Below are 15554 nucleotides of genomic sequence, written 5' to 3'. Positions count from 1 at the left end.
AAACTCATTCAACCACTATGGAAAGCAGTATGGCAGTGCCTCAAAAGGCTAAACATAGAGCTTCCCTATGACCCAGCAATTCCACTACTTGGCATTTACCCAACCATCCAAAATCTAGGGCATACTAAATCCACTAGCACATCAATGTTCATTGCAGCATTATTCACCATAGCAAAGATATGGAACCAACATAGATGTCCCTCAGTTGATGAATGGATCCACAAGATGTGGTATTTGTACACAATGGAATTCTATGCTGCTGTCAGAAAAAACGACATCGCCCCATTTGTTAGGAAATGGAAAGACTTAGAAAAAATCATATTAAGTGAAGTAAGCCAGACTCAAAGGAACTTAGCCTCAATGGTTTCCCTCATTCATCATAACCTGTAGAAACCTTGGGCTCTACTAGCAGAGATTTGCAATAGAGCAAAATTTTGATACATAAGACCATATAGTATGAAGCTAATTGAATGGACCTCTAGGATATTGAAACAAAAGCCATATAATGAATGATTGCTGTACTTAATGTGCTATATTATCTCATCTCTTTTGCTGTTCCTTTGTTATCTCATATTGACACAATATCTCACTTTGTTATCTGATATATTGGATACATTTGTATTTGGTTATTTGAAATTGGACAGGGAAGGGGTGGAAACCAAGAGGGGTGTGAGGGGGGGTAATGGGACCAAGACATGTGGAAGGGTATCAATGTATGTGAATTAATGCACCTTCTATCTGGAAAATATCATGTTACCCTTTTATTAAATACAATTAAAAAAAGAAATATAAAAATAAAAAAAAGAAAGATTAAAAAAAAAGAAAAAGGGAAGGAACGGGCGAGGAAAGGCTTGTGTTTTGGTGCTCTCCTAACTTCGCCGCTTTCTTTCTCAGGTTTGTAATTTGGTGTTGGTCCTGCTGTGGATCTTGAGGTTACATCCTTTCCCGAGATGACCTCCAACGAGTGGGGAAGGACGTGAGCCAAAGATCCACTTCTAGGGCATTGCGGTCCGGAAGACAGAAGAATCCCATGAACCTGCCTGCCCATGTTGGCTTGTATTTGTTGTTGTTGTTGTTGTTGTTGTTGTTCTGGGGAGAGGCGCCTGTGGGTTGGATAAAGGGGCTTGAACTCAGCCTGGGTGCTGTCCCTGAGCTCTTCTGCTAAAGACCACGGCCCTTCGTCTGGGCCTAGCCATTGTCCCTGAGGCCTTCAGCTCAAGGCTACCTCCCTAGCTAGGTGCCAAGCTCCAATTCCTGTTGTCTACTGATTATTTGGAGGTAATATTCCCAAGTCCTCTTGTTCCCAGCTGGCTTGGAACCTTGATCCTCTGATCTCGGCCTCCTGAGTAGGTGGTGTGGTAGGCTTGAGCCACCATGCCCGGCCCATGCTGCCTTCGAAGGGCAATCCCCAAATCTGAACCTCCTGGGTAGCTTGGGTTACAGAACTGAGAACCTGGGAGCTTGATAAGATCTCCATTTAGGAGGTGCAACTGTCCCACGGGGAAGAGTAGGAAACTTAGCAGATGGGAAGTAAAGATAGGAAGGGCAATAAGGAAGTAGGAATTGGACTAAGGCAGCTCCATGTCTCTGTGAAAAGAATAGATGGAACACCAGTAAAGTTATACATGTAAACGATGAAGCAATAAATTAAGGGGGGAGGGAAATGGAAACAGAAATCTGAAAAGGGGTGCCAATGTGTGAGTTGTAATGCACCTACTATCTACCTAATAAAACTGTAACCCCTGTAGATATTTCAATTGAAAAATTCACTGAGATCATCACGTATGGACATTCATTTACTTCTCCAGAAAATAAAGTGTATGCCATGGAGAAGGAAACATACATAATGAAATTAGGTAGAAGTACTGGTGTTTCCCACAGGCCAATGGCATTGGAGCTGCTGGGAAACTTCTCAGAATGGTGTGCATGGACCAGGAGGGGAGATTTCCCTGTCTCCATTACTGGTATCAGAAGCTGGGAAAATGATATGAGTCTCACTAGTGCCCTGAAAACTCCTCACCGTGACGGATCCCGGGATGCTGCTGACTTCTCTTTGAACTGTAATGTGGTGTGCATTTTTCCCCTGCTTCTGCTGGATCTGCACACATTTTAAGGACCAGTATGTTTTGGTGTAAGGTTCAGTGTTGAGACCGAGCGACTTCATCCTAGCGGAGTAACTCCATCTGGTCTGAATGACCCATTTCCTATGGATGAAAAAGTGCAAGCACACCTTGTTTAAAAACATGAAAACCAAAGCAAGACTATTGGATTAAGTTCAATGCGAACTGAGCGTGAGGACACCGAAAACGACTTGCAGACAGTCCCCTAAACCAGTCCATTTCCAAACACAAGGCTCAGTTACAAGGTTGGGACAGGCCAGGTGGAGACGTGCAGTCAGCAGAAGTACATGTGTAACTGTGCTGTTTGTAACCAATCAGCCTCTAGCAAATACGAAGCTGTAATAAAATTGGGGTTTGTGGTTTTGCCCTATAGAACTTAGCCTATGAGGATGGGAGGGGTCGCTCTCTCTTCACAGAGTTGGCCCTGACCCGTCAGTGACATTCTCCATGCTTGGTGTGAAATAAAACTTTGCTTAACTTTGGCTTTCTGTCAGTCTGGTTCCTTTGATCAAGGACCCCCTTATTGGGGAACACCCCAACAGATAACATCTCTGTGATCACACTCTCAGCAGTTCTCTGGAGTTTCTGGAGAAGAACCCTCTGCCACTGTGGGATAGAGAGGGCCAGGTCATATTCCAAAGTGACAAGATGGATCAAAAGTATTCTGCTGATTCGATGCCTTCTGAAATGATGCCTCTTTCTGCAGCACTCTGGTCTATCAGTAAATCGCAACTGAATCAGTTCTTCAGACTCTTTATTCCCTATGGAGTTACAAGTCTGAGAACTACCTGGTCATTGAATTTCCTGAATACATCTCCTGGTGTGTTTTGATATTTAGGGAGATCCTTATTATGTTTTTATGTGTGAATGCGGATTCTCTTCCAACTTCTAAAGGATGGGAAGATGACCTGGCTTGGTTGGGCCCAGTAGATCACCCTTGTAATCCCAGCTAGTCAGGAGGGTGAGATGTGAGGATTGCAGTTCCAAGGGCAGACCTGGGGGCTGGGAGGATAGCCTACTGGTAGAGTGCTTTGCTGGCCTGCAGGAAGCACTGGGGCCGTTCCTTGTCAGAAAGAGCTGGAAGTGATGCTGTGGCTCAAGTAGCAAAGTGCTAGCTTTGAGCAAACACAGTCCAAGAATCATGCCATTGAAGAAGAAGAAGAAGAAGAAGAAGAAGAAGAAGAAGAAGAAGAAGAAGAAGAAGAAGAAAAAAGGGGGGAAGAAGAGGAGGAATAAGAAATATTTCATGTAGATTCATCCCCTCCCCCCTCATCCCCAACCTCGACTGGCCTTCAAGTTCCTCCTTTTCCCGAGATTAGAAATGTCATGACTGGGATTCAAGTAAAATGGGTCCCTTACTTAGCAATAAACTAATTCTCAGTGCATCCCACCTGCTCATACACTAGAGAATGGAAACAGCTTCAGTTTGAGCATTTCTGCTCACTGAAAGGACAGGGCACCACGAGCCCATCCCAACTGCAAGCAGGCACAGGTGTGTGGATTTTATGGTGGGGCCCATCAGCCAATCATAAGGAGAAGGAATGGCAGGAGGGGCTGAATCAGAATAAAAAGCTGGATTGGAAGGGAAGAATGACCACTTGGTAGCTAGTGCTAAGAAGGAAACATCGTTTCCTGCTGATTCCAGGAGATGTACTTGAGGACCTCCTTTCTCCTGGAGCTTTGGTTACTGTGGGCCTGAATTTGGAAGGTGAGTGTTGCTTGCATCCCTTGGAAAATTTTATGAGGCTGCTCCGTGCTTCCACCTGTCATTCAACAACTCTGCAGCTGACATTATTCCTTCTGCACTGGAGAGGAATTGACCCAGGTAAAAAAAAATTTCCTAGGCCCTTTGTTTTGCACTGTCCTTGGCACCATATCCTCAAACTAATAAAACTTGTGTTTTCAAGCATGCTAGGTAATCACTCTTCCACTAGTCAAAAGTCCTTTCCCCAGTTATTGATTTTTTTAAAGTGAAGTTCCAGCTTTCAACCAAAAAGATTGTATTTCAACAAGTCCCTCTTTCTAGGTAGACGTCTGGCACTTATGCCCCCTATTCTAGACGTTCTCTGTCAATTTCAATGTTTCATCCAAGTACCTCTGGATTTCAAAGGAAGAATCTTTTGGGAAATCCTGTTTTCTTTTATCTCAGAGATGATAGCAAATTCTAGTGGGAGTGGATATGGACCAGATCTTGCTCATATATACACCAGCAATTGAAGTGTGTGAGATGGAGCAGGACCCTTTGACCCAGTGCAGGAAATCCTACATAAAATGAAAAAAATGTAAATGCAAAGATGCAAATCCACAGAAGGTAGAGAGAAGCAGCCTTCCCCTGGCTTCACTCCTGACTCTCCCTTCCTCACCCCTCCTCCATGACTGAATCTTTATTGGCAATGTTTGTCACTATGTACCTTTTTCTTGCAACACTCAGATACAAATTTGAAGTTTCTCTTCCTGTCAGAATTTGTTTTGTGATTTTTCTATGATATTCTTAGTGTTTTAATTTTATTTTTATTTATTTATTTCATTTTTTTGTGGGTCATGGGAGTTGAACTTTGCCTGGTCGATGTCCCTCAGCTCTTTAGCTCAAGGCTATCACCCTACCTCTGTGCCTTGGCTTTATCCAGGAACTATTTAGCTGAAAGCTACCATCCTACCCTGGAGCCAAGTCCCACTTCCCATTTTCTCGAGATTAATTGGCTTTCAGCCTTATGCTCAGATCTCAGCCTCCTGTGTAGCTAGCATTACGTACATGAGCCACCACCCAGCAAGCCTACTTTTCTTTTTTTGACTGTCTGGGGCTTGAAATCAGGGCCTGAACACTGTTCTTGGTCTTCCCCAAGGCACATGAGCCACAGCAAAACTTCCAGCTTTTTCTATGTATGTGGAACCGAGAAATGAAACCTGGCTCTTCGTGCATGCTAGCAAGCATTCTACCACTATTGCAAACTCTTGGTCCAAGCCTTTTAATTTTAAATTATTCCCTCAAGTTGTAAAAAATATTTTGAGTTTTTAAAAATAATCAGTAAAGGGCCGGGAGTTTGGCCTAGTGGTAGAGTGCTTGCCTAGCATGCACGAAGACCCGGGTTCGATTCTTCGGTACCACATACGTAGCAAAAAGCCAGAGGTGGTTCTTTGGCTCAAGTGGTAGAGCCCTAGCCTTGAGAAAATCCAGGGACAGTGCTCAGGCTGTTAGCCCAAGCCCAGGACTCGCAAAAAAAATAATCAGTAAAATAATATGGTACCAAACCTGACACATCAATTTTTTTTTAATCTTGATGCCACTCTGGTAGCTTTTGCCACTCCCCATGTGTTCCAGAGATCATTGTGATCCACCATGTTTTCAGAGATTGTGGGAGCATGTCCCAGAAGGCTGAGGTCTTGCAGAAGCAGATCCTAGGATGTCATGATCCTGGAGAAGGAAGGAGGGACTTGTCCAGTCCTCATGGTTCCCAAAATGCTGCCATGAGGGTGCCCATAGGGTCCACTTGAAGTGTTTTAAAACATTCCTACCAACTAGATCCTCAATGGTTCTATGACAGGCTATGACTGGTCCATTCAATCCTGGTGACACGAGGCCTGGCTGTGATTGGTCCATTCTTCCATGATGCCATTAGGCCTCACTGTGATTGGGCCATTTCCTCACCGACCTCACATGCCATTGTGAGGTGCCTGGAGGGGTTACAGAAGGCTGTTAGTTGCTCTCCATTTTCAGTTAAAGTGCTGAGAGAGCTACTTTACAGTGCTGCAGTAAATCAGATCTACATTGATGCTTTTATTGGTGGGTGGGGGAGGAAGGGGAGCTTTGGGTTCTGTGGGTTTGGGGATTTCCATTATTCTGTGGCTTAGATTGTGCTAATTTAAGATATGCTACCACTGAATTGATTAGCTAAACTTCGTTAAGATTTGATACCTACTCCACTGATGTATAAAATGGTTATATATTTTAATATTTATATTTATTGTCATCTTAACTTAGCTAAGTAACTTAAAATATACTAGGCACCATATTTTCTTGGCTGTTTGGTAGTGGTTGGCTGTTTGCCATCCCATAAGAAAAATGGAGTCAACAGACAGCAAATGCCCTACATTCTCCTCCGCAGAGGAGGACTTCCTTGCCAGTCAATATCATGTACAGCAGACCACTGGCACCTTTGGGCAGGTGAAGAAGGCCTATCACTCCCTCACAGACAATGAGGTCGCAGTGACAATCTTGGGGACAAAAGAGTACCCAATGCTGGTGGAAAATCAGGTGGATATTGTCAAGCCTCTGAATCACCCCCATGTGATTAGGGTGTATCAAGTGATCCAGGGAGAGGAACATGTCTACCTGGTGATGGGAATGGCCACCGAGGGAAACCTGCAGAGCTGGATCAAAGCATCATTCTGGGTTTATGAGAAGGAAGCAAGGAAGTTGCTGAAGCAGATGGGAAGTGAGATGCAGTACTTCCATTGGGATGGGATTACACACATGGACCCGAAGCCTGACAACATCCTTCTGGATGAACCCAGCAATGCCAAGGTCAATGATTTTGGGTTGAGCCTCAGGATTGCCCCAGTGAAGTTGATCACAGATCTTCGTGGTGCCTATGTGATCTGTACCCCTGAAATACACCTGAAACAAGCCTACGATGGCTTCAAGGTAGATGTCTTGAGTCTGGGCACCATCCTGTTGTTTATGATTATGAGACAATTCCCATTTCAAGAGAGCACTTTCAACCAGCTCTGTAGAAAGTTTGTCGAGGGCAGGTATGATGTACCACCACACCTGACTGCCAGAGGACATCATGTCTTTTTCCAGCTCTTAATTTTAGACCCTCAGCAGAAGTCTGATGTGCAACAACTCATGGCACACACATGGTTTGATGGAATTGAGGAAGGCTCCTATATCCAGTTGAGCCCCTGCCCAAGCAGTTAAACCCAACTGTGGTAAGCAAGATGTGTTCAGTGGGGTACAGTGAATCGCAAATCCACACATCAATTCTGCACAGATCCTTTGATGATGTGATGGCCACCTGTTTTTCATTAAAGATGGCCTGAAAGCAGAGAGAGTCAGCCCTGTGACAGCTCAATCCCTGAAGTGGCACTATGCCACTGTCCCAAACAATTCCATCTTCCTACTGGAGGAGAGAGATAGGTTTCATTCAAGATTTCTTCTTTACCATTTCCCTCTCAGTGTCTGCTGACCTCTAATATGAAGCAGACAGGCAGAAGCACCTCTTTGCCTGCCATTTCCCTCTGTTTCCTGCTGAGGAGCCCCAGTCACAGCCTCATGGCATATCATGGGTCAGTGGCTGCCTTCCAAGGTTCCTCCCTGCCACAGAGAGAAGAGGAGACATTTTGCCAAAGAGGTAAAGCAAAATCCCTGCCCTCTTCACAGCCATAGAATGAGAATAAAGTCTTGAGGCATACCAAGAGTCAGGGCTGCAAGCAGCCTAAAATGAGGTCTAAGAGATATGCCTGGTATGGCTGTAAGGAGCTGCCAGAGGAGGCTGTGCACAAAGTTCCTGCTGCTGAGCTCCCAGCATGCTCAACATGGACCTTTGGCTGCTCTTGCTTTGGACCTGGACACAGCACCTCAGAGGATGTTGTCCTTCCCTTGGAGCTGACACAGCATGATGGTAGAGCCTCTAGCTCCAGAAGAAAATGAAGCAGGGAGTACTGAGTAGAATGATGGCTGCGTTGAGGAGATTGTGCTGCTGTGTGCAGACCCAGTAACAGGCAGTTCCAGAGATGGCATTGAAGAGCCCTGAAAGACACCAAACCCACTGAGACCCAGAAGCCCTGTCACGGATACAGGGAAGCTTCTCACCCACCCATCTGCTCACAGAACAACCCCAGCCAGGGGCTTTGTAACACCAGGATCATGCAAGAGAGAAAGTGAGAGCCCTGAAAGACACCAAGGCCACAGAGAGCTGGAAGCCCTGTCACTGATACAGGGAAGCTTCTCACCCATCCATGTGGTCACACCAGAACCACCCCAGCCAGTGGCTTTGTAACACGAGGGGCATGCAAGTGAGAAGAAGCTTGAGTCTCTGGCATTGTGACTCCAATAGAAAGATCAGTGCTCAGGTAGTCACAAATTATACTGCCTGAAAACACAACTGATTTTCTTAGGAAAAACAGAGTGAATGTTCTCCAAAGAAAAAAACATGATCAATCATGACAAGAAAATAATGAAGCCAAATTGTCTGTTGGTGGCTGGCAGTGCTGTCCTCTCTGTATGCTCCATTCCTTGGCACACATAGGAATAGTTTAGAGGTACTTGTGTTCCCTCTTTAAAATGTAGCTAAGTGACTGAATCTTTTAAGCTTGAATTTCATTTTAATTCTAAGTTTACTTATAGAATTTAGAAAAATCCATATTTTCTTCATGATAAATATCGGTGAGGTCTATCAGTAATTGTTTAAATGTAATACAACTCCACCCTTCATTGGAAAAAAAGAAAGAAAAAATGTAGCTTAAATCAGTGCTGGTTAAGACTCTGAATTCTGTGAGCTGTGAGCTCCTCCTGTGAGAGAAAGCTCCTCAACAATGATTTCCACTTCCAGGCCCTCATCCCCACCACATGACTATTCCCAGACACAAGGGAAATAAGGCAAGTCAAATACTGCACAGTCCATCAGTTCTCCCAGGGCTGCACAGCCACAGGCATCAGAGAATGAAGATCATCTCTACATTGGCTGTGAATTTTCCGTTCTAAATTACTGACAACTCAGATAGAAAGGGTTTTCTGTAGGTAAGATTTGGGTGAGGTTATCATGATATTTTAATCTTTATTGTCAAAAAAATTATTATATTTTTCTCGTGTCTTATTAAACAACTGTTTTTCAACTTCTATATTTCATTTTAAAATCATCTTAACTGTTTTCAAAACTCTCTCTCTCCCTCTGTCCTTTTATCTCTATGGCTCATTCTCTCATTCTCTCGCTCTCTCTCTCTCTCTCTCTCTCTCTCTCGTGGTTATAGACCTTGAAATCAGGTCTGGGGCACTGTCCCTTAGCTTTTCTGCTCAAGACTACTGATCCACCACTTGAACTACAGCTCAATCTCCCTGGATTTTGTTGTTGTTTCTTTTTTTCCCCACCCTGGGTGTGATTTATTGGTTATAAGTCTCATGGATATTCAGGGATTTTTCCCACCTAGCCTGGGTAAAAATTAATATCCACAACTCTCAGCCCTCTAAAAATCTAGAACTATAAACATAAGCATACATCACCCTGATCACTTTAAGGTGTTTCTGTGGCTTTTCTCTTATTTTACACTCTTTTACATTTACTTTATTCTTAATTGTTTTCATGGGGAAGAGGCTTGTTGATACTGAGGCTTGTATTCAGTGCCTCCTCCTCCTGTTTCTTCCTCCTCCTAATCTTCCTCTTCCTTTTCTTCCATTACTTCTTCTTCTTCCCCTTTTCCTCCTCCTCCTCCTCCTCTTCCTCCTCCTCCCCCCTCTTCCTCCTCCTCCTCCTCCTTCTCCTCCTCCTCCTATTCCTTCTCCTCTTCTCAATTCTAACAGCTAAAATCCAAATTTTCAGTTTTCATGTGAATTTGAATGCTAATTCTGCTAACTGAAAGGATTGAACTCAGAAGGCACTGGCAAGTCTCCCTAGTCTCCCTAAGTTGGCATTTTTATTTTATTTTATTTTATTTTATTTATTTTTTTGCTCACCATGTTAGCCATCTTCATGCCTTGAGAGAATGCTGAATTTCTGGTTTTCTTTTTTTTCTTGTACTGGTGGTCTGGCCACATTTTTTAATCCCCCCTACCATCAATACTAACAGCCTCTTCATAAGCCATGAGGGATTTTCTGATTTTGGTTGGTTGTTTGGTTGTATTATTCCTTAGGATTGAACTGAAGGCATAACCAATGTCTAACATTTTCTTTCTCTCTTTCTTTCTTTCTCTCTCTCTCTTTCCCTTTCTTTCTTCTTTCTTTCTTTCTTTCTTTCTTTCCTTCTTCCCTTCTCTTTCTTCCTGTAGGCTAGCCTGTTCTACGGCCAGAGCAGCAAGTCAATTTCTGGTTCCCTGTGCCCTTTGTATTGGTTAATGGAAGAGTCTCATAGTGTCCCATGAGACTCTTCAATTAAACACCAAAGGGTCGGAAGTGGTAGGGCTCCAGCCATGAGCAAAACACGACAAGTTCAAGCTCCAGGACAAGCATACAATGCAAGAAGTCTCATGGCTTTTCCTGTCCAGGCTGGCTTAGAACTGTGATCCTCAGATTTCAGCGAGCTGAGCAGCTATAATTTTTTTAGCTACAAGTCAACATTTATTTTTTGTTTTGTTTTGTTTTGCCCTTTGGTGTTTTCCTGCTGTTTAAATCAGGGCTTAGGATATTCTGTCTGAAAGTTTTTGTTCAGAACTAGCAGGCTGTAGAATTTAAGCCAAACCTTGATTTTTTAAATGTGGGTCCTGGTATTATGCGTTTCACCCAACGGCTGGTGCTTCTATCTGAAGTTTTTGTTTATTGTCTCAAGTTTACTGTTTGCTCTTATTTGCACCGTATGTCAAGTTTGGTTTTGTTTTGCTTTTCCTGGGATGGTCCTACACCTTGAACTCAGTCAGGGCCTAGCCTCTGGCTTTTAAAATTATAATTATTTCTTTTCTTTTCTGTATGTGTCATGGGCTCTTTTCTTTCACTTTTTTATTTCATTCACTTTACTTTTTCTGTCATTTTTTGTTTGTTTCAGGTCATCTGTTTTGTTGTTAGACTAACCACCCACCTTCATTTTTTGTTTGTTTATTTTTTAAAGTCACAATTTGGAGGCTCATGGCCTAGTGGTAGAGTGCTCTCCCAGCATTCAGGCAGCCCTAGCTTCGATTCCTCAGTTCCATAAAGGAAAGGTGGAAGGGGTACCTCCAGATGTAAAGTCCTAGACTTGAGGAAAGCCCAAGGACAGTGCCCAGGCCCTGAGTTTAAGCCCCCAGACTGACAAGGACAAAAACAATGTAAAAAAGTAATTTGGAGTCTCTGCAAAGGTCAACTACTGTTTTTTGTTTGTTTGTTTGTTTGTTTTTGCCCCCATTGTGTGGCTTGAACTATTGATGGTTAATTGGAGATGAGAGTCTCAGGGACTTTCCAGTCTAGGCTGGCTTTGAATCACAATTCTCAGATTTTACAATACTATGTAGTACCCTCAGCTTCCCATGGCACTCTTTATCTTCTACTAACCACCTAAAAAGAGTAAGGAAGAAAGTAAGGAAGAAAGAAAGGAATGGAGGGAGAGAGTGTGGCCAAGTGGTTGGGTGTTCATTTAGCATGCAGGAAGCTCTGTGTTCTAGTCCTCAGTACTACATACACAATACAAGCAAGAAGTGGTACTGTGGCTTAAGTGTCAGAGTACTAACCTTGAGCAAAATGTATCCAAGGACAGTGCCCAGAGCCTGAGTTCAGGCCCCAGGACTGGCAAAACAGAAAGGAAGAAAGAAAGAAAGAAAGAAAGAAAGAAAGAAAGAAAGAGGAAAAAGAAAAGCGAAAAAAAGGGAAAGACACAAGTTGAGTGGTGGCTCCAATAGTAGAATTGTGAGCCTTGAAATAAAAACAAACAAACAAAAAAGAAAGCAAAAGTTATGGGGTGGGGGGAGGGAAATGTGGACCAAGAAATGAAAAATATTTCAATGTTTGTGAAGTAATGCACCTTCTATCTGGTGAATATAAAGTAACCCTTCTATTAATTACAATGAAAATATGCGGAAAAAAAGAAAAGGAAAGAAAAAGACAATCCTTCTCTGGGAGAATCAACCCTACGTAAAATCACTTATACCAAAAAAATAAAAATAGAAAAGATCCTGAAGTTGACTTTTGCCTCTAAATGTATACCAACTAGCTTTGAGTGGGTGGGGGGAGAAAGAAATGACTTTTGGATTCTGTTCAGGCCTAGAGTTCAAGCCCTAGAATAAGAACCAAAAACAAACAAGCAAGTTTTTTTTGTTTTTCTTTTTGTTTTTTAGAACCAGGGCAAACACCAATGCCTCACACATGTAATCTTGGCTGTTCAGGGGTTGCAATCTGAGGACTGTGGTTCAAAGCCAGCCTGAACAGAAAATTTCCTGTGAGACTCTTACTTCCAATTAACCAACAGACAGGAAGTACTAGAGCTCTAGCCATGAGCCAAACACAGCAAGTTCAAGGCCATCACTGCCACTCACTAAAACAGCTTTCATGGGCTTCCCTGCCTAGGCTGGCTTTGAAACACAATCCTCAGATTTCAGCAACTTAAGCAGGTAGGATTACAGATGTGAGACATAATTTAAAATTCTTTAATTGGCTCCTTTCTTCTGGTACCTTCATATCATTTCATGATTCCTTTTACTATTTTTCTTTTTAAAATTTCAGTTCTTTTTTTATTGTAATTAGTAAAAGGGTTACATGATATTTGCCAGATAGAAGGTGCATTAATTCACATACATTGATACCCTTTCACATGTCTTGGTACCCATTTCCCTCCCCCCCACACACCCCCCACCCGCCTTGGTTTTCCCCCCTTCCCTATCAAATTTCAAATATCCAAATACAAATAAATTCAATATATTAGATAACAAAGTGAGATACTATACCAATATGAGATAACCAAGGGACAGCAAAGGAGATGAGAGACAACATAGTACATTAAGGACAACAATCATTCTTTATATGGCTTTTGTTTCACTATCCTGGAGGTCCTTTCAATTAGCTTCACATTATATGGCCTTATGTATCAAGATTTTGCTCTATTGCAGATCTCTGCTAGTAGAGCCCAAGGTTTCTACTGATTATGATGAATGAGGGAAACCATTGAGCCTAAGTTCCTTTGAGTCTGGATTACTTCACTTAATATGATTTTTTCTAAGTCTTTCCATTTCCTAACAAATGGGGTGATGTCATTCTTTCTGACAGCAGCATAGAATTCCATTGTGTACAAATACCACAACTTGTTGATCCACTCATCAACTGAGGGACATCTAGGTTGGTTCCATATCTTTGCTATGGTGAATAGTGCTGCAAAGAACATTGTTGTGCTAGTGGATTTAGTATGTCCTTGTTTCTGGATGGTTGGGTAAATGCCAAGTAGTGGAATTGCTGGGTCATAGGGGAGTTCTATGTTTAGCCTTTTGAGGCACTGCCACACTGCTTTCCATAGTGGTTGAACGAGTTTGCACTCCCACCAACAGTGTAGTAGTCATCCCTCCTGGCCACATCCCCTCCAGGGATCCAAGTAGGGAAAGAGGGAATAAAACTATCCCTCTTTGCAGATGACATGATTCTGTATTTAAAGAATCCTATAGACTCTACTCCCAAGCTCCTAGAGCTGATTCAAAACTTTGGAAGAGTAGCAGGCTATAAAATCAACCCTCAAAATCAACTGCCTTCCTTTACGCCAACAGTGAGAGGAACGAGGCAATAATCAGGAAAGAAACTCCTTTCACAATAGCCTCAAAGAAAATAAAGTACCTAGGAATTAGCTTAACTAAGAATGTAAAGGATCTTTTTGACGAAAACTTTAAAACCCTAAAAAAGGAAATTAAAGCAGAACTAAGGAAATGGAAAAACCTCCCATGCCCCTGGATTGGAAGAATCAACATTGTGAAAATGATAATCTTGCCAAGAGCTATCTACAAATTCAATGCAATACCCATTAACATCCCAATGTCATTCTTTAAAGAAATAGAAGAGACAATCCAAAAACACTTCTTAGCAGAAAGAATAGCTCTGGAGGAATTTCAATTCCAAACTTTAGACTCTATTACAGAGATATAATTCTCAAAACAGCTTGGTACTGGCACAGGAACAGGCCTGAAGACCAATGGAATAGAACTGAGGACCCAGATATTAAACCATAGACCTACGGCCACCTAATCTTTGACAAGGGAGCCAAAAAAATAGAATGGAAGAAAGACAGCCTCTTCAACAAGTTGTGCTGGCAAAACTGGTTAAGCACCTGCAGAAAACTGAAGTTGGATCCTTCTTTGTCACCTTGCACTAGAATTAACTCCAAATGGATCAAAGACCTGGAGGTAAAAGCTGACACACTGAAAACTTTACAGGAAGGAATAGGAGATACACTAGGCCTCCTTGGCACAGGTCGAAACTTTCTTAATAAGGACCAAGAATCACAACAAATCAGAGAAAGGCTGGATAAGTGGGACTGCATTAAACTGCAGAACTTTTGTATGGCAAAGGACATAGCTAGTAAACTCATCAGGAAGCCTACAGAGTGGGAGAAGATCTTCACCAACCAAACAACGGACAAAGGCCTCATATCTAAAATATATCAACAACTCAAAAAATTGAATCACTCCAAAACTGACCTCCAAAGTAACAACTATCCCATTAAAAAATGGGCCAAAGACTTAAAGAGAGTCTTCTCTGAAGAAGAAACAAAAATGGCCTATAGACACATGTAGAAATGCTCAACATCTCTGGTCATAAAAGAAATGCAAATCAAAACAACTCTAAGATTCCATCTCACTCCATTTAGAATGGCCAGGATCAAGAAAACGAATAACAAAATTTCAGTTGTTATGGCTTTTTAAGGTCTAGAAACTCACACTCAGTTTGTATTTTTGTTTTTGTTTGGGTTTTTCGTTTGAAAATAGTTTCTATACCTTGGGCTACAGATAAACTACTGGCTATGTGTGTTTTTATTTTTGCTCCAGGGTTTCAATTCTGGGCCTGATCACTTTCAGTGAGTAGTTTTTTTTTTCCTCTCAAAGTAACCAAAGTATACAATAAGAGGCAAAACTCTATTTCCACTTATTATTATTATTTTTAAATTTGAGTACTGGTACTTAGGACTTGAACTTAAAGGACTGGTGACTCTCCCAGAGGATTATTCTACTTTTTTTTTAATTCAAGGCTATCATGCTCAACTTTTGAGCTACAACTCTACTTTTGCCTTTTTTGGGGGGGGTATTATTCTTCTTTGGTTGTTAATAGGAAATAAGAGTCCCAGGAGAAATCAAGGGCACTGGACAGTGTCCTATGTCTGAGGACTGAATTTCAAACGTAGCCTGGGCAGGAGACTGCATGAGATTCTTAACTTCAATTACTGCCCAGAGGTCACTAGTCAGTGGCACAGGCATGAGCCACTGTGCCAAGCCTGCCTGTTTATTATTTTTAATTTTTTTAATTCCTGTTATAGGGCTGGAATTCAGAACCTGATCCCTAGCAAAGATATTTTTTCATCAAAATAGCAGGGAATATAATTAGAGCTAAAATTGGACTCATGATTTTTTCTTTTCTTCTTCTTCTTCTTCTTTTGTAATTCAGGGCTCCCTGACTCTACTACTTAAGCCACAGCTCAATTTCTACTTTTTTATTATTTTGATGGTTCATAGGAGATAAGAGTGGATGCACAAGGGCACTACACAAAGGCTTGACATCTTAGGATCCCAGTTTGAAGCCAGCCTGGCCAGGAAAGTCCATGAGACTTTCAGAGGCAGAAAGCAGTAGA

The 15554-nt window shown here is 42.2% G+C and overlaps 1 protein-coding gene across 1 annotated transcript; it reads left to right on the top strand.

Moving 5' to 3' along the window:
• The first annotated feature begins 6180 nt into the window (after positions 1-6180).
• Positions 6181-7038, top strand: LOC150039739 (sperm motility kinase-like). Its single transcript, XM_090327603.1, has one exon. The coding sequence runs from the start codon at positions 6181-6183 to the stop codon at positions 7036-7038; it is 858 nt and encodes a 285-aa protein (XP_090183729.1).
• Positions 7039-15554: the final 8516 nt, after the last annotated feature.

The sequence above is a fragment of the Megascapheus bottae genome, unplaced genomic scaffold (genome assembly GCF_031878675.1).
Source record: "Megascapheus bottae isolate mThoBot1 unplaced genomic scaffold, mThoBot2.hap1 HAP1_SCAFFOLD_45, whole genome shotgun sequence".
Classification (NCBI taxonomy): domain Eukaryota; kingdom Metazoa; phylum Chordata; class Mammalia; order Rodentia; family Geomyidae; genus Megascapheus; species Megascapheus bottae.
Note: the sequence above shows the minus strand (reverse complement) of the source record. Positions and strands in the feature narration are given on the sequence as shown.

Coding starts and splice junctions, on each gene's coding strand:
- LOC150039739 (XM_090327603.1), top strand. CDS start 6,181: ATGGAGTCAACAGACAGCAAATGCCCTACATTCTCCTCCGCAGAGGAG.